Below are 23,568 nucleotides of genomic sequence, written 5' to 3' on the forward strand. Positions count from 1 at the left end.
TCCAGACATTAGAGTGTTTGTTTGTTTTTTGTTTTATTTGTCGCCATAAATAATATCATCAGGAAGTATCTACCAACCTTTCCCGACTTGGCAGATGCCATCAACTGCCATCTGGCCAAATATCTTATAATATTTTCCTCTTCTACGTTATACTTTCTAACAATAATTCCATATATATACTTTCTTCCAAGGTATTTCTTAATATAAATGATTATATAATATAATTTAATAGGCAAGGTTTCTCTGTATAATTAAAGCGGGAAAAAAATTGATGGACGCTGAACCATCAATTTTTTCTTGGTGACGTCACACATTGGCGCGCGAACTTAACACTTTAAAAAAAAATTAATTATACAATGCTATTTCGCTCTTCCTACCCTCTATAATGTCTAAACGCCTCTATGCCTAACAAACCTATAATTTCTCATTATCAAAATAGACCATAGAAGATTATATCTACAAGAAAATAATAATAGAAAAAGATAATTTATTATTTTCGGGTAATATATCATTATTCGGATACCGTTATTCCCACAGGATGAACACCACCACAACCGCTTAAGGACGTTCATCCCCACCACTAATGACATGAATTTGGCCCTTGGAGCGTCGAGTAGCCTTGTTCATCATGGAAGAGAAACGGCTCCAGCGTCAGAGGGGAGGGGAGGGGAGGGGCTGTAACGAGGGGGGAGGGGAGGGGAGGGGCTGTAACGAGGGGGGGGGGGGTAGTTACGACCACCACCACACCTCGTTAAGGGCGATTGTACGAGGCAAACTACCATTGTGTGACCCCAGTTAACGACACTTGTGACGTCACGATTTCCATGACCTGAGTTCACCTCTCTAATTACCCTCACTAACAAGTAAACTACTCGTCCTTAACGATGGTTGGGGGAGGGAGGTAGTTACCTTGAGCCTAATGATTAGACATAATTAACAAGAGGTAATTAGGGCAGCAATATAGAGCTATAACCATCAACTGTAATTCTGGCAACTCCAAAATGCGTCATTTTCCCTACTCCAAAATGCGTCATTTTCCCTACTCCAAAATGCGTCATTTTCCCTACTCCAAAATGCGTCATTTTCCCTACTCCAAAATGCGTCATTTTCCCTATTCCAAAACGCGTCATTTTTCCTACTCCAAAATGCGTCATTTTCCCTACTCCAAAATGCGTCATTTTCCCTACTCCAAAATGCGTCATTTTCCCTACTCCAAAATGCGTCATTTTCCCTACTCCAAAATGCGTCATTTTCCCTACTCCAAAATGCGTCATTTTCCCTACTCCAAAATGCGTCATTTTCCCTACTCCAAAATGCGTCATTTTCCCTACTCCAAAATGCGTCATTTTCCCTACTCCAAAATGCGTCATTTTCCCTATTCCAAAACGCGTCATTTTCCCTACTCCAAAATGCGTCATTTTCCCTACTCCAAAAATGCGTCATTTTCCCTACTCCAAAATGCGTCATTTTCCCTACTCCAAAATGCGTCATTTTCCCTACTCCAAAATGCGTCATTTACCCTACTCCAAAATGCGTCATTTTCCCTACTCCAAAAATGCGTCATTTTCCCTACTCCAAAAATGCGTCATTTTCCCTACTCCAAAATGCGTCATTTTCCCTACTCCAAAATACGTCATTTTAAAAACCCTCACACAGGAAATTTTGGATACACGAAAAATATTTAAATATATATATATATATATATATATATATATATATATATATATATATATATATATATATATATATATATATATATATTAATTCAAAATCAGTAATGGAGTATTTTATTAACAATAAATTCTGGTTTGTTAAAGACCCGATGGTGTATGACCATAGATAGATAGATAGATAGATAGAGATAGATAGATAGATAGATAGATAGAGAGAGAGAGAGAGAGAGAGAGAGAGAGAGAGAGAGAGAGAGAGAGAGAGAGAGAGGAACAATCTATCGAGTCGTTAGGGTGTCTAGCAAACACACACACACACACACATAAACACATACACACACACACACACAAACACACACACACACACACACACACACACACACATAAACACATACACACACACACACACACACACACACACACACACACACACACAAACACACACACACACACACACACACACACAAACACACACACACACACACACACACAAACACACACACACATACACACACACTCTATCACACACACAAAAACACATACACACCCACACACACACACACACACACACACACACACACACACACACACACACACACAAACACACACACACACACACACAAACACACACACAGACACACACATACACACACACTCTATCACACACACAAAAACACATACACACCCACACACACACACACACACACACACACCCCGTCTATCCCCCCCCCCCCCACTCACGTCTATATGTCCCTCTAACTCGTGGCGTGCTCTGTGGGGCCACGACCACAACACAAGGCACGCGGATGTGGGCACCCCACACCCACGTGACGTCACGGCATGATGGCTATACCAGCCACTTGACTAGGGGGAAGGGAGGGGAAGGGAGGGGAAGGGAGGGAGGGGAGAGACACAGACACACAAACACCGACGGCTTATATAAGCAGATGACGCTATAGGGTCAGGGGGGCGCCTCACTCCCGTTTTCTTTAGTCTTGTTTTCTTACCTTTGCGTGGAAAACGGGGTGTGGGCTGTTCTTCCTCCCTAACGACCAGCCTCCATAATGGGTAGTTAGCCTACACGTGGCCATTCTCTCTCTCTCTCTCTCTCTCTCTCTCTCTCTCTCTCTCTCTCTCTCTCTCTCTCTCTCTATCTATCTATCTATCTATCTATCTCTATCTATCTATCTCTATCTATCTATCTATCTATCTATCTGTGTGTGTGTGTGTGTGTGTGTGTGTGTGTGTGTGTGTGTGTGTGTGTCTGTGTGTGTCTATTCCTGGCGCAGAGGAGAGCGAGGTGGCGCCGAGAATGGATGAAGGCAAGCAAGGACGAATATGTGTACATGTGTATGTATGTAATGTCTGCGTATGTTTATATATATATATATATATATATATATATATATATATATATATATATATATATACATTTGCGTATGTGGGTGTTTATGTATATATAAATGTATATGAGTGGATGGGCCATTCTTCGTCTGTTTCCTAGCGCTACCTCGCTGACGTGGGAAACAGCGATTATGTGATATATATATATATATATATATATATATATATATATATATATATATATATATATATATATATATATACATATATTATATATATATATATATATATATATATATATATATATATATATATATATATATATATATATATATATATATATATGCATAACACACTAGCTGGCAACTCGACAACCCTCCTGGTGACGTCATCACAGAGAACTGGCCATCATAGAAAACCGATTCCTTCATTTCCCATTTTCTTAACTACAGGCAGGCGGACACACCCCCCCCCGTCAATAACTAGGCCATTTAAAGCAAAAAAAATAGCTTATGCCCTTGTTATATCTGGCCTTTAACGGTCGCCATCTTGTTGAACAATTCGAGTTAATGGGTAGTTCATACAAGGCAATTTCCTACCCCCCCCCCCCCCCACAAGTGCCGTTAGTTATCTAAATAATTTCGCGGTTTTCTCAAACACGCTAAATTTCTTCGCGTTTTCTCTGAGGAAATTCTAAATTTCTTACCGTTTTTCTTCGCGTTTTCTGTGAAGACATTCTAAATTTCTTACCGTTTTCTGGGAAGAAATTGTAAATTTCTTACCGTTTTCTGTGAAGAAATTCTAATTTTTTCACGTTTTCTGTGAAGACATTCTAATTTCTTCGCGTTTTCTGTGAACACATTCTAATTTCTTAACGTTTTCTGTGAAGAAATTCTAATTTCTTAACGTTTTCTGTGAACAAATTCTAATTAACGTTTTCTGTGAAGAAATTCTAATTTCTTCACGTTTTCTGTGAACAAATTCTAATTTCTTAACGTTTTCTGTGAACAAATTCTAATTTTTTCACGTGTTCTGTGAACAAATTCTAATTTCTTACCGTTTTCTGTGAACAAATTCTAATTTCTTCACGTTTTCTGTGAACAAATTCTAATTTCTTCACGTTTTCTGTGAACGAAGTCTAATTTCTTCACGTTTTCTGTGAACGAAGTCTAATTTCTTCACGTTTTCTGTGAACAAATTCTAATTTCTTCACGTTTTCTGTGAACAAATTCTAATTTCTTCACGTTTTCTGTGAACGAAGTCTAATTTCTTCACGTTTTCTGTGAACGAAGTCTAATTTCTTCACGTTTTCTGTGAACAAATTCTAATTTCTTCACGTTTTCTGTGAACAAATTCTAATTTCTTCACGTTTTCTGTGAACGAAGTCTAATTTCTTCACGTTTTCTGTGAACGAAGTCTAATTTCTTCACGTTTTCTGTGAACGAAGTCTAATTTCTTCACGTTTTCTGTGAACGAAGTCTAATTTCTTCACGTTTTCTGTGAACGAAGTCTAATTTCTTCACGTTTTCTGTGAACAAATTCTAATTTCTTCACGTTTTCTGTGAACAAATTCTAATTTCTTCACGTTTTCTGTGAACGAAGTCTAATTTCTTCACGTTTTCTGTGAACGAAGTCTAATTTCTTCACGTTTTCTGTGAACAAATTCTAATTTCTTCACGTTTTCTGTGAACAAATTCTAATTTCCAAGTTATTTTTCTGGTTTATTCTTAAGTTATTCTCAAACGAAATAGATTTAGACGATTCAAATTGAGTTTTAGACGTATACGTACGTAATGATGTACATAATTACTGGCTTTAATGAACCAACCTAATGAGAGAGAGAGAGAGAGAGAGAGAGAGAGAGAGAGAGAGAGAGAGAGAGAGAGAGAGAGAGAGAATTATCTTTTTCAGTTCATTTCGGCGCTAAGAGAGATAAAGAGATAGATAGAGAGAGGAGAGAGAGAGATGAGAGAGAGAGAGAGAGAGAGAGAGAGAGAGAGAGAGAGAGAGAGAGAGAGAGAGAGAGAGAGAGAGAATTATCATTTTTCAGTTCATTTCGGCGCTAAGAGAGATAAAGAGATAGATAGATAGATAGATAGATAGAGAGAGAGAGAGAGAGAGAGAGAGAGAGAGAGAGAGAGAGAGAGAGAGAGAGAGAGAGAGAGAGAGAGAGAGAGAGAGAGAGAGAGAGAGAGAGGTGAAGCTGAGCAGTTAGAGGAGGATAAGTTAGAAGCTGTGGGGGCACTTCCCCCCCCCTCCCCCCGCCAACGCGTCCACCCCCCCCCCCACCCGACCAACCCGACCCCAGGAAGGACAACCCCGACCTCAGGTACGACAACCCCGACTTCACGAAACCGGTTCTTGCCCATCCCCGCACATCTCAAGGTCATGGTACGTCAGCTCTAACCCCTCTGACAGCTGGTGCGTCAGCCCTAACCCCTCTGACAGCTGGTACGTCAGCCCTAACCCCTCTGACAGCTGGTACGTCAGCCCTAACCCCTCTGACAGTTGGTACGTCAGCCCTAACCCCTCTGACAGTTGGTACGTCAGCCCTAACCCCTCTGTCAGCTGGTACGTCAGCCCTAACCCTCTGTCAGCTGGTACGTCAGCCCTAACCCCTCTGACAGCTGGTACGTCAGCACTAACCCTCTGTCAGCTGGTACGTCAGCCCTAACTCTTTGTCAGCTGGTACGTCAGCCCTAACCCTCTGTCAGCTGGTACGTCAGCCCTAACCCCTCTGACAGCTGGTACGTCAGCCCTAACCCCTCTGACATCTGGTACGTCAGCCCTAACCCCTCTGACAGCAGGTACGTCAGCCCTAACCCCTCTGACAGTTGGTACGTCAGCCCTAACCCCTCTGACAGCTGGTACGTCAGCCCTAACCCCTCTGACAGCTGGTACGTCAGCCCTAACCCCTCTGACAGCTGGTACGTCAGCCCTAACCCCTCTGACAGCTGGTACGTCAGCCCTAACCCCTCTGACAGCTGGTACGTCAGCCCTAACCTCTCTGACAGCTGGTACGTCAGCCCTAACCCCTCTGACAGTTGGTACGTCAGCCCTAACCCTTTGTCAGCTGGTACGTCAGCCCTAACCCCTCTGACAGCTGGTGCGTCAGCCCTAACCCCTCTGACATCTGGTACGTCAGCCCTAACCCTCTGACAGCTGGTACGTCAGCCCTAACCCCTCTGACAGTTGGTACGTCAGCCCTAACCCTCTGACAGCTGGTACGTCAGCCCTAACCCCTCTGACAACTGGTACGTCAGCCCTAACCCCTCTGACAGTTGGTACGTCAGCCCTAACCCCTCTGACAGCTGGTACGTCAGCCCTAACCCTCTGACAGCTGGCACGTCAGCCCTAACCCTCTGACAGCTGGTGCGTCAGCCCTAACCCCTCTGACAGTTGGTACGTCAGCCCTAACCCTCTGACAGCTGGTACGTCAGCCCTAACCCCTCCGACAGCTGGTGCGTCAGCCCTAACCCCTCTGACAGCTGGTACGTCAACCCTAACCCCTCTGACAGCTGGTACGTCAGCCCTAACCCTCTGTCAGCTGGTACGTCAGCCCTAACCCTCTGTCAGCTGGTACGTCAGCCCTAACCCCTCTGACAGCTGGTACGTCAGCCCTAACCCTCTGTCAGCTGGTACGTCAGCCCTAACCCCTCTGTCAGCTGGTACGTCAGCCCTAACCCTCTGTCAGCTGGTATGTCAGACCTAAACCCTCTGTCAGCTGGTACGTCAGCCCTAACCCTCTGTCAGCTGGTACGTCAGCCCTAACCCTCTGTCAGCTGGTACGTCAGCCCTAACCCCTCTGTCAGCTGGTACGTCAGCCCTAAACCTTTCCCGGTGCCGGTGTCTTTCCCGGCGCACGTACGCGCGGGCCTTCACGTCGTCAGCGCCGGTTCAACCATCTGCTGACCTGAGGCACAGCAACAGATGGAGCGACAGTGCTGACAGTCGGCGGTGCTGACCAGGTCGGCCCTACATACGACCAGCCTGTCGACCAGGCTGTCGACCAGCCTATCGACCAGCCTGTCGACCAGGCTGTCGAGCAGCCTGTCGACCAGCAGGTCGACCCTCCTATCGACCAGCCTATAGACCAGCAGGTCGACCAGCCTGTCGACCAGGCTGTCGAGCAGCCTGTCGACCAGGCTGTCGAGCAGCCTGTCGACCAGCAGGTCGACCCTCCTATCGACCAGCCTGTCGACCAGCCTATCGACCAGCCTGTCGACCAGCAGGTCGACCCTCCTGTCGACCAGCCTATAGACCAGCAGGTCGACCCTCCTGTCGACCAGCCTGTCGACCAGCCTATAGACCAGCAGGTCGACTCTCCTGTCGACCAGCCTGTCGACCAGCCTGTCGACCAGCAGGTCGACCCGTCCATAAGTGCTGAAGTTTGGATTTACTACCAGCCTATCCACCAGCCTGTCGACCAGCCTGTCGACCAGCAGGTCGACCCTCCTGTCGACCAGCCTGTCGACCCTCCGTACTTGCTGACGTTTGGATGTACTACCAGACTGTCGACCAGCCTATCGACCAGCCTATCGACCAGCCTATCGACCAGCCTGTCGACCAGCCTATCGACCAGCCTGTCGACCAGCCTATCGACCAGCCTGTCGACCAGCAGGTCGACCAGCCTATCGACCAGCCTGTCGACCAGGAATGCCTGCGGTTCAAAACAAAGTCGAGTTCTACCCCCCAACCCCATCTCCAGTGGGTGGATGAACGCCCAGGGCATGTCGTGGGCTAGGCGCCAACAGGGGCGAACGGGCACTCGCACTTTGCCTGAAACTGACCCTTAATAACAAGCCAATTAAGACACGGGCCAGCCCCAGTTGAGCCCCGTAGTAAGCCGGCCGGGGGCCCCACGGGGCGCCCCGGCCCCGTAGTAAGCCCTCCCGCCCCCCGGGGCCCCCGGACAAGACTCCCGAGGGATTTGGGTTCGTCGTCAGAACACACACATGGCTCCCACACCCAGGCCCGAGGGACATGGCTCCCACACCCAGGCCCGAGGGGCATGGCTCCCACACCCAGGCCCGAGGGACATGGCTCCCACACCCAGGCCCGAGGGACATGGCTCCCACACCCAGGCCCGAGGGGCATGGCTCCCACACCCAGGCCCGAGGGACATGGCTCCCACACCCAGGCCCGAGGGACATGGCTCCCACACCCAGGCCCGAGGGACATGGCTCCCACACCCAGGCCCGAGGGACATGGCTCCCACACCCAGGCCCGAGGGACATGGCTCCCACACCCAGGCCCGAGGGGCATGGCTCCCACACCCAGGCCCGAGGGGCATGGCTCCCACACCCAGGCCCGAGGGACATGGCTCCCACACCCAGGCCCGAGGGGCATGGCTCCCACACCCAGGCCCGAGGGGCATGGCTCCCACACCCAGGCCCGAGGGGCATGGCTCCCACACCCAGGCCCGAGGGACATGGCTCCCACACCCAGGCCCGAGGGGCATGGCTCCCACACCCAGGCCCGAGGGACATGGCTCCCACACCCAGGCCCGAGGGACATGGCTCCCACACCCAGGCCCGAGGGACATGGCTCCCACACCCAGGCCCGAGGGACCTTTTTTGGGGGACCCCGTCCCGTGTTGGGGGGCCCCGTCCCGTGTTGGGGGACCCCGTCCCGTGTTGGGGGACCCGTCCCGTGTTGGGGGCCCCGTCCCGTGTTGGGGGACCCCGTCCCGTGTTGGGGGACCCCGTCCCGTGTTGGGGGGACCCCGTCCCGTGTTGGGGGGCCCCGTCCCGTATTGGGGGGCCCCGTCCCGTGTTGGGGGGACCCCGTCCCGTGTTGGGGGGACCCCGTCCCGTATTGGGGGGCCCCGTCCCGTGTTGGGGGCCCCGTCCCGTGTTGGGGGGCCCCGTCCCGTGTTGGGGGCCCCGTCCCGTGTTGGGGGCCCCGTCCCGTGTTGGGGGACCCCGTCCCATGTTGGGGGGACCCCGTCCCGTGTTGGGGGACCCCGTCCCGTGTTGGGGGGACCTCGTCCCGTGTTGGGGGACCCCGTCCCGTGTTGGGGGGACCCCGTCCCGTGTTGGGGGACCCCGTCCCGTGTTGGGGGACCCCGTCCCGTGTTGGGGGGCCCCGTCCCGTGTTGGGGGGACCCCGTCCCGTGTTGGGGGCCCCGTCCCGTGTTGGGGGACCCCGTCCCGTGTTGGGGGGACCCCGTCCCGTGTTGGGGGGACCTCGTCCCGTGTTGGGGGGGACTCCGTCCCGTGTTGGGGGACCCCGTCCCGTGTTGGGGGGACCTCGTCCCGTGTTGGGGGACCTCGTCCCGTGTTGGGGGACCCCGTCCCGTGTTGGGGGACCCCGTCCCGTGTTGGGGGACCCCGTCCCGTGTGGAAGGGGGGAATGATGATTCCTCTCTTGGCTCCTTCCTCTATTCCTTCTCTTGGATAGTAATAATACAGGAGGGGAGGAGGATTCCACCCCCCCCCCCCTACTCAAGGGTCTTTTAATAGAAAACGCAAAAGGGGCGGATGAGAAACGGTTGTATAGGTGCAATAGAAAACGGAAATGGGTTCGAGGCCATTTCTAAAGAGAATGGTTTTCTTTACACACCTCTCTCTCTCTCTCTCTCTCTCTCTCTCTCTCTCTCTCTCTCTCTCTCTCTCTCTCACACACACACACACACACACACACACACACACACACTTTACCCCCTCTCTCTCTCTCTCTCTCTCTCTCACACACACACACACACACACACACACACTTTACCCTCTCTCTCTCTCTCTCTCTCTCTCTCTCTCTCTCTCTCTCTCTCTCTCTCTCTCTCTCTCTCACACACACACACACACACACACACACACTTTACCCTCTCTCTCTCTCTCTCTCTCTCTCTCTCTCTCTCTCTCTCTCTCTCTCTCTCTCTCTCCCCATCTTCACTTTCACCCCTAGAACGCCCCATAACCATTCTCACTTTCACCTCCCCACGCCATCTCCCCCCCCCCCCACACACACCTCCCCTCCCCACGCAAGGGAGCTGGTACATCGCCCCGCTTAGAGAGAGAGAGAGAGAGAGAGAGAGAGAGAGAGAGAGAGAGAGAGAGAGAGAGAGAGAGGGTAAAGTGTGTGTGTGTGTGTGTGTGTGTGTGTGTGTGTGTGTGAGAGAGAGAGAGAGAGAGAGAGAGAGAGAGAGAGAGAGAGAGAGAGAGAGAGAGAGAGAGAGAGAGAGAGAGGTGAAAGTGAGTGGGTGAATGTATGTGGGGGTGGGTGTGTGTGGGGGGGCTATACATACACACAGACGTCTTTATCGCATAATTTCCCAATTACATTACAAATTACATTACGAATTACATTACGAATTACATTACGAATTACATTACAAATTACATTACGGATTACATTACAAATTACATTACGAATTACATTACAAATTACATTACGGATTACATTACAAATTACATTACGGATTACATTACAAATTACATTACGAATTACATTACAAATTACATTACGAATTACATTACAAATTACATTACGAATTACATTACAAATTACATTACGAATTACATTACAAATTACATTACAAATCACATTACGAATTACATTACAAATTACATTACGAATCACATTACGAATCACATTACAAATTACATTACGAATTACATTACAAATTACATTACGAATTACATTACAAATCACATTACGAATTACATTACAAATTACATTACGAATTACATTACAAATTACATTCGAGAGGCGAGTGAGGAAGGGGGAGGGGAGAGAGAGAGGGGGGTGATGAAGACAGACGACCCCCCCCTCCTCAACCACCACCCCCCCCTTTAAACCCACCCTCCCTCCCCCCCCCCTTCAACCCCCCCCTAGCCAATGCTAGTCATGTGCGCCCATGGACAAAGACGCCTCCCCCCCCCCTCCCTCCCTCTCTGCCCCCCCCCCCCACATGTGAATCGGTCAGCAAACAGATTCAAGGCCTTTGAGCCACGCCAGCCCGCTTACCCGTTCAACAGAAGCTCAACGGGAGTGTCTATATATACCGTTGTTATTCAACGGTAGTGTGAATATACACCGTTACTATTCAACGGCAGTGTGTGTATATATACCGTTGTTATTCAACGGTAGTGTGTGTATATATACCGTTGTTATTCAACGGTAGTGTGAATATACACCGTTACTATTCAACGGCAGTGTGTGTATATATACCGTTGTTATTCAACGGCAGTGTGTGTATATATACCGTTGTTATTCAACGGTAGTGTGTGTATATATACCGTTGTTATTCAACGGTAGTGTATATATAATATATATATATATATATATATATATATATATATATATATATATATATATATATATACCGTTGTTATTCAACGGTAGTATATATATACATATATATATATATATATATATATATATATATATATATATATATACCGTTGTTATTCAACGGTAGTATATATATATATATATATATATATATATATATATATATATATATATATATATATATATATATATACCGTTGTTATTCAACGGTAGTATATATATACATATATATATATATATATATATATATATATATATATATATATATATATATATATATATATATACCGTTGTTATTCAACGGTAGTGTGTATATATATGCACACTGTACCCGTAACCTGACGTCACTGTACCCGTAACCTGACGTCATTGTACCCGTAACCTGACGTCACTGTACCTGTAACCTGACGTCACTGTACCTGTATCCTGACGTCACTGTACCTGTATCCTGACGTCACTGTACCTGTATCCTGACGTCACTGTATCTGTATCCTGACGTCACTGTACCCGTAACCTGACGTCACTGCACCCGTTACCTGACGTCACTGTACCCGTTACCTCTCTACAGTGACCACCCTCACACTAACGAGGGGCGACCTCGTTCAGTCATCTAACCATCAGGGCTTAACTACCATCCCGCCTCGTTAAGTAAACGCCCATCCTCGTCTTTAAACGCCTCTCATTAAACGCCCACCTACGTCTTTCAACGCTTCATTAACCGTCCAATCCCCATTTTTAAACGCCCATACCTTCTTTAAACGCCTCATTAAACGCCCATTCCGTCTTTAAAACGCCCATCATCGTCTTTAAACGTCTTATTCAAACGCCCATTCCGTCTTTAAACGCCTTATCAAACGCCCATTCCGTCTTTCAACGCCTTATTAAACGCCCACGCCCGGCTTTAAATGTCTTATCAATCGCCCATGCCGTCTTCAAACGCATCATTAAACGCCCACCACCGTCTCTCAACCTCTCACTAAACGCCTGCCTCTCTCTAAACGCCTCATTAAACGCCCCATCTTTGAACCGTCATTAAACGCTCCATCTTTGAACCGCCATTAAACGCCCCATCTTTGAACCGTCATTAAACACCCCATCTCTAAACCGTCATTAAACGCCCCATCTTTGAACCGTCATTAAACGCTCCATCTTTGAACCGTCATTAAACGCCCCATCTTTGAACCGTCATTAAACGCCCCATCTCTAAACCGTCATTAAACGCCCCATCTCTAAACCGTCATTAAACGCCTCCCAGTCTTTAAACGCCCCCAACCCACCCGTCTCTCACATTTAAACGCCAAATTAAATATATGTAAAAAAAAAGACAATTCGCCATTGCTCTGAGCAGTTCTGACGTCATCAAGGTCTATAAACAACATACCACCCCATCACCCCCTCCTCAACCACCAGGTATATATATATATATATATATATATATATATATATATATATATATATATATATATATATATATATAAATCAGTAAATTGTTGCCATCTCGCGCCGGCCATACCACACACACACACACACACACACACACGCTCTCTCTTCCCTCATTCTGCTGGGGGCGTCGCCCACCGTCCGGCCAGCCACAGGGCGCCCCCCCGGCGGTAGCACCAGCAGCTGTGGCCCAGGGAAGGGAGCCCCGTCACGGGGTTGGAAACCCGCCTTTTATATACAGATGCTCCCGAGGGCGGGCGGTCTTCGTGTCCCCCTACACATGGCAACACTGGCTGTCCAATGTGTCCTTCATTAACTCTATCTACCTCAGTGTCCAGATATAGATAGATAGATAGATAGACACAACAGAGATAGATAGATAGATAGACACTACAGAGATAGATGTAGATAGATAGACACTAAGGGTTACGATAGACAGTGCTGGTTCTCTTCTATCAAGATGCGAGAGCTCTCATCCCGTTTTCTTCTGCTCCCGTGAACTGGCTGTGTGTGTGTGTGTGTGTGTGTGTGAACGTGTGTGTGTGTGTGTGTGAAAACACCTGAGTTGGATGTGGGCCGACTGCAGTGGCATCGAACCCACACTGCTGGAGGTTACTGTGTTGTGTATATATATATATATATATAATATATATATATATATATATATATATATATATATATATATATATATATATATATATAGATAGATAGATAGATAGATAGATAGATAGATAGATAGATAGATAGATAGATTTATTATATTTTGTCGCTGTCTCCCACGTTAGCGAGGTAGCGCAAGGAAACAGACGAAAGAATGGCCCAACCCGCCCACATACACATGTATATACATACACGTCCACACACACACATATACATACCTATACATCTCAACGTATACATATATATATATATATATATACACACACAGACATATACATATATACACATGTACATAATTCATACAGTCTGCCTTCATCCATTCCCGTCGCCACCTCGCCACACATAAAATAACAACTCCCTCTCCCCCTCAATATATATATATATATATATATATATATATATATATATATATATATATATATATATATATAAACTTGACAAAAAAAGCAAAAAAATATATTTTTTCCTGCGCGAAATTATCATTATTTTTTCCCGCCAATCGATTGGCCAACAGTGTTGAAAAGCGAGGCTTCTGATTGGCCGCTGCCTTATGACGCCACTGGCGGGAGAAGCCCCGATTGGCTGACGCTATACGTTAGTCCCTATAGCGAAATAGTGCGTGCGCGAGCCTTAAATTCTTTACTAATTAAATATTACGACATCGTTAGATGCCACAGCCACGAAATAACTGGTCAATGGTCTTGTTTAGGACAAAATACAGTAGTTGGGCGTTTAAAATGTCGGCAGTAGACGTAGGTACATAAAAAACGGCGTCAGAGGTCAATAATAATAATAATAATAATAATAATAATAATAATAATAATAATAATAATAATAATAATATCTGTATGTCTATAGTTGCGACAAATTAAAATATATATATATATATATATATATATATATATATATATATATATATATATATATATATATATATATATATATCCACTGAAACAGAGGCGTATACATCGGAGAAACAGCCAATAGAAACCGTTTTAAAAACAGAGACATACGGGGGGGGAGGGGGAAGTTAGGTAAGGAACAACGGAAGAGGGGGAGGGGTACAACAGAAGAGGGGGAGGGGTACAATGGAAGAGGGGGAGGGGAAGAACGGAAGAGGGGGAGGGGTACAACGGAAAAGGGGGAGGGGTACAACAGAAGAGGGTGAGGGGTACAATGGAAGAGGGGAGGGGTACAACGGAAGAGGGGGAGGGGAACAACGGATGAGGGTGAGGGGAACAACGGATGAGGGTGAGGGGAACAACGGAAGAGGGGGAGGGGTACAACGGAAGAGGGGGAGGGGTACAACGGAAGAAGGGGAGGGGTACAACGGAAAAGGGGGAGGGGAACAACGGATGAGGGTGAGGGGAACAACGTAAGAGGGTGAGGGGAACAACGGATGAGGGTGAGGGGAACAACGGATGAGGGTGAGGGGAACAACGTAAGAGGGTGAGGGGAACAACGGAAGAGGGGGAGGGGAACAACGGAAGAGGGGGAGGGGAACAACGGATGAGGGTGAGGGGAACAACGGAAGAGGGGGAGGGGTACAACGGAAGAGGGGGAGGGGTACAACGGAAGAGGGGAGGGGTACAACGGATGAGGGGAGGGGTACAACAGAAGAAGGGGAGGGGAACAACGGAAGAGGGGGAGGGGAACAACAGAAGAGGGGAGGGGTACAACGGAAGAGGGGGAGGGGTACAACGGAAGAGGGGGAGGGGTACAACGGAAGAGGGGGAGGGGTACAACGGAAGGAGAGGGGTACAACGGAAAGGGGGAGGGGAACAACGGAAGAGGGGGAGGGGTACAACGGAAGAGGGTGAGGGGAACAACGGAAGAGGGGTACAACGGAAGAGGGTGAGGGGAACAACGGAAGAGGGGGAGGGGAACAACGGAAGAGGGGAACAACGGAAGAGGGGGAGGGGTAAATAACGGATGGCAACAGGAGGCTCCCCCCCCACCCATTACTGTACCAGGTATTGACCATCCCCCCCTCCTAAACCCCCCCTCCCCCCAAGTCAATCTGTCCCCTCACCTTTAAATAACGGCGAATGGTGGCGCTCCTCCTGCCCTGGGAAACGGCTCTCGGTTCCCCTCATGCCATCCATTGATGAGGGGAGATTAATCACACCCGCGGGTGATCACAACGTGATAATTGATCATAATTAATCAAATTACTCCAAGAGAGAGAGAGAGAGAGAGAAAGAGAGAAAGAGAGAGAGAGTGAGAGAGTGTGAAAGGTGGCAACATTCCCTCCCTAAACTCCCCTCTCTCTCCCTCTCTCTCATATCCTTCCCCTCCTTCCCCCCACGTAAATAACGCTGTTTCCCCTCTTTCAACTGATGACGTCACTGTGAGGTGCGTGTCTCCCTTCACTTCAATGTCTCACTGACGCCTCCTGGAGCCCTGACCTCCTCCTCCTCCACCAGTTGCACCAACACTGGACCCCGTGGTGGTGGTGGTGGTGGAGATGTTGGCGGGGGTGTGGAGAGGGCGCCCCCCTCTTCCCCTCTCCCCATCAGACTTGCGCACTGCGCCATATTGAATAGTAAATGATTTTCCTCTGGCGACACTCGGCAACTACCTCCCCTTCCTCTGGCGACACTTGGCAACTACCTCCCCTTCCTCTGTCCCTGGCGACACTTGGCAACTCCTTCCCTTCCTGTCTCTGGCGACACTTGGCAACTCCTTCCCTTCCTGTTTCTGGCGACACTTGGCAACTTTTCCCCCGCCTAACTCGGTGTTGCCAACTCGATGATCCTTTATTTATCCCTCGTATTATTATTTATTTAAGAAATACAATAAATAAAAATATAATTCTATATAATCATACATCATGTTGCATTTTAAACGACGAAACAGTTAAAATTTCCTTCGATTGGGTTTAAGATGAATTTAAACGCTTCTGAGCTAAAGGAACTGATTATTTTAATCATTTTAATATAATACACTTGATTAATTATATAATTATATTAAAGAAAATCATAGATGGATAATCTTTCAGCCTTATCAAAAGTGATTAACGCACTTTGTTACTGGGTGAAAGTGAAGAAATAGGAATTATTAATCTTTCCACATTTTTTCCCCCAATTTCACCTGATTAATACCTATTTTAATCCAATTTTGACGTTTTTTTTTTATTAAAAATAATGACACAAAATGGCGATTTTAATCGTTTTAGTCCGCTATTATGACATAAGTAAAGACGTAATGGACTTCAATACCTTACATTCCCCCTTGCTTTCACTCCTTCATTCACGTCCAGTAATTTCAATCATTTCTTTCATTTCCATCAAAGTTTGAGAACCGTTCTAAGATCACGTTGAATTACACCACTTTGCCACTGACCCTCCCGCCTTCTGCCAGGCAAGGGGGTGAGAGGCATAGTCAGGTAAACGTGAGGAGAAATGGAAAAAGAAAGAAAAAAGAAAGAAAAACCAAGATGGACGAAGGTCGCTTCGTCTGCCATGAAAAACCCAGAAAAATGGCGGGAAATTCTTGTCGCGTTCGAGCTCGGAGGTAAAAAATAAATTATATATATATATATAATTTATATATATATATATATATATATAAATTATATATATATAAATTATATATATATAAATTACATATATATAGATTATATATATAATTTAAACGTAATTAACGTAAATTAAATATATATAATTTATATATATATATATATATATATATATATATATATCTAATTCTTTGATCTCACGAGGAAATATTTGAAATTTATATATTTTTTCCTCGTCTGGGATACGGGAAGAAATTTATATATGGAAATTTATATAAGAAAATGTGGATGAATATTTTTTTCCCTCGTTGTTGAATGTATCGCCTTAAAAATTTTTTTTCCCCTCCGTCCCATTACTAAACCTTATTACCCATCCTATTTCACCTATTTCCCCCATTTCCATTGTCCCATTACTAAACCTTATTACCCATCCTATTTCACCTATTTCCCCCATTTCCATTGTCCCATTACTAAACCTTATTACCCATCCTATTTCACCTATTTCCCCCATTCCATTGTCCCATCACTAAACCTTATTACCCATCCTATTTCACCTATTTCCCCCATTCCATTGTCCCATTACTAAACCTTATTACCCATCCTATTTCACCTATTTCCCCCATTCCATTGTCCCATTACTAAACCTTATTACCCATCCTATTTCACCTATTTCCCCCATTCCATTGTCCCATTACTAAACCTTATTACCCATCCTATTTCACATATTTCCCCCATTCCATTGTCCCATTACTAAACCTCTACTATTACCCATCCAATTTAACCTATTTCCCCCTCCTCAACCATTTCCCCCATTCCATTGTCCCATCACTAAACCTTATTACCCATCCTATTTCACCTATTTCCCCCTCCTCAACCATTTCCCCATCTCCATTGTCCCATTTCTAAACCCTCCTACCTATTACCCATCCAATTTAACCTATTTCCCCCCTCTCAACCATTTCCCCATTCCATTGTCCCATTTCTAAACCCTCCTACCTATTACCCATCCAATTTAACCCATTTCCCCATCTCCATCGTCCCATTACTAAACCCTCCTACCTATTCCCATCCAATTTAACCCATTTCCCCCTCCTCAACCATTCATTCCTTGTTTCTACCATCCCTTTACTAGACCCTCCTATTTAACCCATTTCCCCCCCACTATTATAATTTCCTTCCCCATTTTCTTTCAAGGTTACACAGAGGAGGTGCACACGCCACACCCCATTTTCTCTCCCCTATTACTAGTGATATTCCATTTCCCCTTGCCCGCTATATTACCCCCCCCCCTCCCCCTCCCCCCTCCCCTTCCCGCCTGGTAGTACACACGTACGCCACACAGCCTAGCAACCCAGGGGGGGGGAGGGGGAAGGGGGGCCCCCCTTCCACCCATCACCCCCCCCTCTCCCTCTCTCTCCCCCCCTTCCCCCCCCCCCCCCCCGGGCAGCGGCGCGTCGCGCTGCGCGCCTCGTACGAACACACACACACCCCTTCCCCCCTCCTCCCCCCCCTAAACTACCACCATCACAAACAGCGACAGAGGGGGAGAGTAAGGGGAAAGGGGGGGAGGGGAGCACACAGGCAGCCCACCCTCAGGCCCAGCAGGAAACGGGGGCGTATCCGTTGAATAGGGGGGGGAAGGGAGAGGGGAAAGGGGGTAAAAAGGGGGGTAAGGGGTAAGTAGGTAGTTAAGTCACGCCATTAGCGTGTGGTGATTAGAGGGGAAGAGGGGTAGTTCATCGCTGACGACCGGGTGTCCAATGGCCAAAGGGGGGGTAGGGGGTAAAAGGGGGGGGTAGGGGGTAAAAGGGGGGGTGGGTAAGGGGTAGGTAGTTAAGTCACGCCATTAACGTGTGGTGATTAGAGGGGAAGAGTGGTAGTTCATCGCTGACGACCGGTGTCCAATGGCCATTTCCCCCCCCCCCCCTCAGTCGTCGGACCTTAGGGGTCGAAATCACGTTCCATTTACACCATTCGTCGACCTTATGACATACGAAGGTGTTTACAATTCGAGGTGCTTGTTAAGCCAACGACCTAATGGCACCGGAGGGTCGTTAACATGTCCTCCTGTCCAAGTCGAACGACCCCCTCCCTAACCCGGCACGACGGTACGACGCCCCAGAGCACGACGGTACGACGCCCCTGGACACGACGGTACGACGTCCCTGAACACGACGGTACGACGCCCCTGGACACGACGGTACGACCCCCATGGACACGACGGTACGACGCCCCTGGACACGACGGTACGACCCCCATGAGCACGACGGTACGACGTCCCTGGACACGACGGTACGACGCCCCTGGACACGACGGTACGACGCCCCTGGACACGACGGTACGACGCCCCTGAACACGACGGTACGACGCCCCTGGACACGACGGTACGACCCCCTGAACACGACAGTACGACCCACTGTGCACGACCCCCGAGCACGACGGTACGACCCACTGAGCACGACGGTACGACGCCCCTGGACACGACGGTACGACGCCCCTGTGCACGACGGTACGACGCCCCTGGACACGACGGTACGACGCCCCTGGACACAACGGTACGACTCCCATGAGCAAGACGGTACGACCCCCCTGGACACGACGGTACGACCCCCATGAGCACGACGGTACGACGCCCCTGAACACGACGGTACGACCCCCTGAACACGACGGTACGACCCCCCTGAGCACGACGGTACGACCCCCATGAGCACGACGGTACGACCCCCATGAGCACGACGGTACGACGCCCATGGACACGACGGTACGACCCCCTGAGCACGACGGTACGACGCCCCTGGACACGACGGTACGACGCCCCTGGACACGACGGTACGACGCCCCTGGACACGACGGTACGACCCCCATGAGCACGACGGTACGACGCCCCTGAGCACGACGGTACGACGCCCCTGGACACGACGGTACGACGCCCCTGGACACGACGGTACGACGCCCCTGGACACGACGGTACGACCCCCATGAGCACGACGGTACGACGCCCCTGGACACGACGGTACGACGCCCCTGGACACGACGGTACGACCCCCATGAGCACGACGGTACGACGCCCCTGGACACGACGGTACGACGCCCCTGGACACGACGGTACGACGCCCCTGGACACGACGGTACGACCCCCTGAGCACGACGGTACGACGCCCCTGAACACGACGGTACGACGCCCCTGAGCACGACGGTACGACCCCCTGAACACGACGGTAAGACGCCCCTGGACACGACGGTACGACGCCCCATGAGCACGACGGTACGACCCCCATGAACACGACGGTACGACGCCCCTGGACACGACGGTACGACGTCCCTGAACACGACGGTACGACCCCCCTGAGCACGACGGTACGACTCCCTGAGCACGACGGTACGACCCCCTGAGCACGACGGTACGACCCACATGAGCACGACCCACATGAGCACGACGGTACGACCCCCTGAGCACGACGGTACGACCCCCATGAGCACGACGGTACGACCCACATGAGCACGACGGTACGACCCCTTGAACACGACGGTACGACCCCCTGAACACGACAGTACGACCCACTGTGCACGACCCCCTGAACACGACGTTACGACCTAAGGTACAACCCTGAAGCACGAGGGTGCACGACCACCCCCTGGACACGACGGTACGACCTTTGAGTACGACGGTGCACGACCCCCACCCCCCCTCCTTCACTGGACGGGGGGGTCGTACCGTGGTTGCTCAAGGGTCGTAACCGACAGGATCATATCGGCGTCTTTGCCTAGGTCGTAACCAATGTAAGACAGATAGATAAATAGATAGATAGATAGATAAATAGATAGATAGATAGATAGATAGATAAATAGATAGAAAGATAGAAAGATAGATAGATAGATAAATATAGAAAGATAGATAGATAGATAAATAGATAGAAAGATAGATAGATAGACAGAAAGATAGATAGATAGATAAGATAGATAGATAGATAGAAAGATAGATAAGATAGATAGATAAATAGACAGAGATAGATAGATAGATAAATAAATAGATAGAAAGATAGATAGATAGATAGATAAATAAATAGATAGAAAGATAGATAGAAAGATATATAGATAAATAAATAGAAAGATAGATAGATAGATAAACTAGGACATTAAAAGCAACCTTTTTAAACGCCTTTTTTCTGTCCAATAAAAATAATTCAATAAATGCTTAATGAACATCCTAGGACCCTAATTATCCTAGCATAGGCTAGGATAATTGCCTAGCCTAGCCTAGCCAAGCATAACATATATCTATATCTATCTATCTATCTATCAATATATATATTCTTAAAATACACACATCATTAGCCCAGTAATTTAATAGGTTTAAAGCTTAATTAATACACATGTTCCCCATTTTTAAGGTTAGATAGATAGATAGATAGATAGATAGATAAATAGATAGACAGATAGATAAATAGATAGATAGATAGATAGATAATGAGGATATTATCATTATAACCCTATTCCGTGGCCAATAGTCTATCATCATCATTACCACCACCATTAATGACGTAATTACCCTTAAACCATAATTACCCTTAAACCACCATTTAAAAAAAAAGTTTTTTTAAGGGAATTTTAAAGTATTTCTCTTACCTTAAATCGTCTACGTTACTCGCTGGCAGAAAACCTTCTTGGGATATCTCCGGCCAATGCCTATATCTCCTCCGCGCCCGTAGTGCCCCCCACACGTCTCCAAAAACCGGATCTATATATCATATATGGCCATATATCACCATATATGTCACTCAAACAATAAAACCACGTGGGGTCCCTAAGGAGAGCGAGAGCAAGCCGTGCACCCTCCTTGACGGTCTGGGCCACACTGAACTCTGGGAGGGGACAGTGGGAGGGAACTCCTTGTGGCGGGAGACGAGAGTATCGTAACTTTCCCAAGTTCAATTTCTTTTTACCCCCTTTCAAATGCCTTTAAAGCCACGTAGCTTTCATTTTCCAATTCAAAATGGTCATTTAATGGTTTGAGAAACTGGTATTTAAGTCAGGGTACGACGTTATAACTGTCAGACCGGGGAAAGGGGGTGGTTTATCGTACGCCCGGCAGCGTTTAACCCCCCCCCCAAGTCTTTCTTGGCCAGGAACGTTCACAATTAAGTAATATTTCCCGATTCATAATAAATATAAAAGTATGATTGATTTTACAAAAGAGTCTCTCATCTACTTATTCAATTAAATATTTTGGGCACTTAACGGTGTCACAATAATCGCAGAAAAGATTAATTTGATTCCTTACGCGCATTTGTGAATGCGACTAATTTGAATTCGACACAAAAATTGTCATATTTTTTCAAATAATTTACGAAAGGAAAGCAACAACTATGAATTTTGGTCTATGTCCCTCGAGTGTAATATCCCGGCCTTGGACCTAAACCTTTAAAACCTTAATATATCCCTTTAAACGCTTAATTTTTAAGGTTATAAGCGCCTTTTTAAGGATTCGATGACGTCACGTAACGGTTCCCGCTTCGAATCTCCCGTCCGCCCTCAGCTAACCCTTGCTGTTCATCGGGGATGTGGCGGAGGGAGGGACGCGTAGCGCACACCTCAGGATCATATCACTGCCGCTGTGTCTCCCACATGGACATTACTTGAGAGAGAGAGAGAGAGAGAGAGAGAGAGAGAGAGAGAGAGAGAGAGAGAGAGTAGACAGAGAGAGAGAGAGAGAGAGAGAGAGAGAGAGAGAGAGAGAGAGAGAGAGAGAGAGAGAGAGTTAGACAGATAGAGAGAGAGAGAGAGAGAGAGAGAGAGAGAGAGAGAGAGAGAGAGAGAGAGAGAGAGAGAGAGAGAGTTAGACAGACAGATAGATAGAGAGAGAGAGAGAGAGAGAGAGAGAGAGAGAGAGAGAGAGAGAGAGAGAGAGAGAGAGAGAGAGACTTAGACAGATAGATAGAGATAGATAGATAGATAGATAGAGAGAGAGAGAGAGAGAGAGAGAGAGAGAGAGAGAGAGAGAGAGAGAGAGAGAGAGATTCTCTAACTCACAGACACACGAATTTCGTACCCCCCTCTCCCCCCCCTAATGTAATTAACAATAGGTAATTACGCCCAGGTGGTTAATGGCAAGGCATAGAAAACGGGATGCGGAATGCCTCGCTTCCTGTATTTGCGCAAACACGTAATCACCACGCGTTAACGAGTCGTTTACCCAATCCGGCCCTTTACCTTGTACGTAATTAACCCAAGCAGGACCCCCCCCCCCCCACACACCAATTCAAAGTTAACGAGCAATTAAGCCATTTTTCACAACCAATCGCTTGCCGGCATTCGTTCCCACTTTCTATAATGGCCAGTGGGCTACCCTCACCCCAGGGTTATTGCCTCTTCGGTTTAGGATAACACGTCGCCCACCCTATACCACCTCATTTCCACTTATCCCACGACACAGAAGTTTTTCCAAAGGCCTTTTTGGCAGAAATTCCAAATATATCTAGTCTTCAGCCTTTTACGCCTTTTAATGTGCCCTTGTTCGGCCCACCGTCGCCCACCCCCTACCATATAGGACACCGATCCAATTCGCTCCATCCCGTGCATGCCACGCACGCTCTTGAAAAATCCAAATTTTCACCCAGAGCATCAAAGTGACCATCGAGGTGG

General features: G+C 47.6%; 1 protein-coding gene across 4 annotated transcripts in view; it reads right to left on the minus strand.

Moving 5' to 3' along the window:
• LOC139767516 (uncharacterized) overlaps positions 1–22,313 on the minus strand; it is a 42,761-nt gene extending 20,448 nt beyond the window's left edge. For 3 of the 4 annotated variants that reach the window (XM_071696956.1, XM_071696955.1, XM_071696953.1), the window contains exon 1: positions 15,439–15,833. In XM_071696956.1, coding sequence (XP_071553057.1) covers positions 15,439–15,511 — 73 coding nt within the window. In that variant the 5' untranslated portion in view covers positions 15,512–15,833. Of the gene's footprint in view, positions 1–15,438; positions 15,834–21,552 lie in introns of those variants that run through there. The other variant, XM_071696954.1, reaches the window with a different exon arrangement.
• Between the last annotated feature and the right edge of the window lie 1,255 nt (positions 22,314–23,568).

This window comes from Panulirus ornatus, chromosome 61 (genome assembly GCF_036320965.1).
Source record: "Panulirus ornatus isolate Po-2019 chromosome 61, ASM3632096v1, whole genome shotgun sequence".
Classification (NCBI taxonomy): domain Eukaryota; kingdom Metazoa; phylum Arthropoda; class Malacostraca; order Decapoda; family Palinuridae; genus Panulirus; species Panulirus ornatus.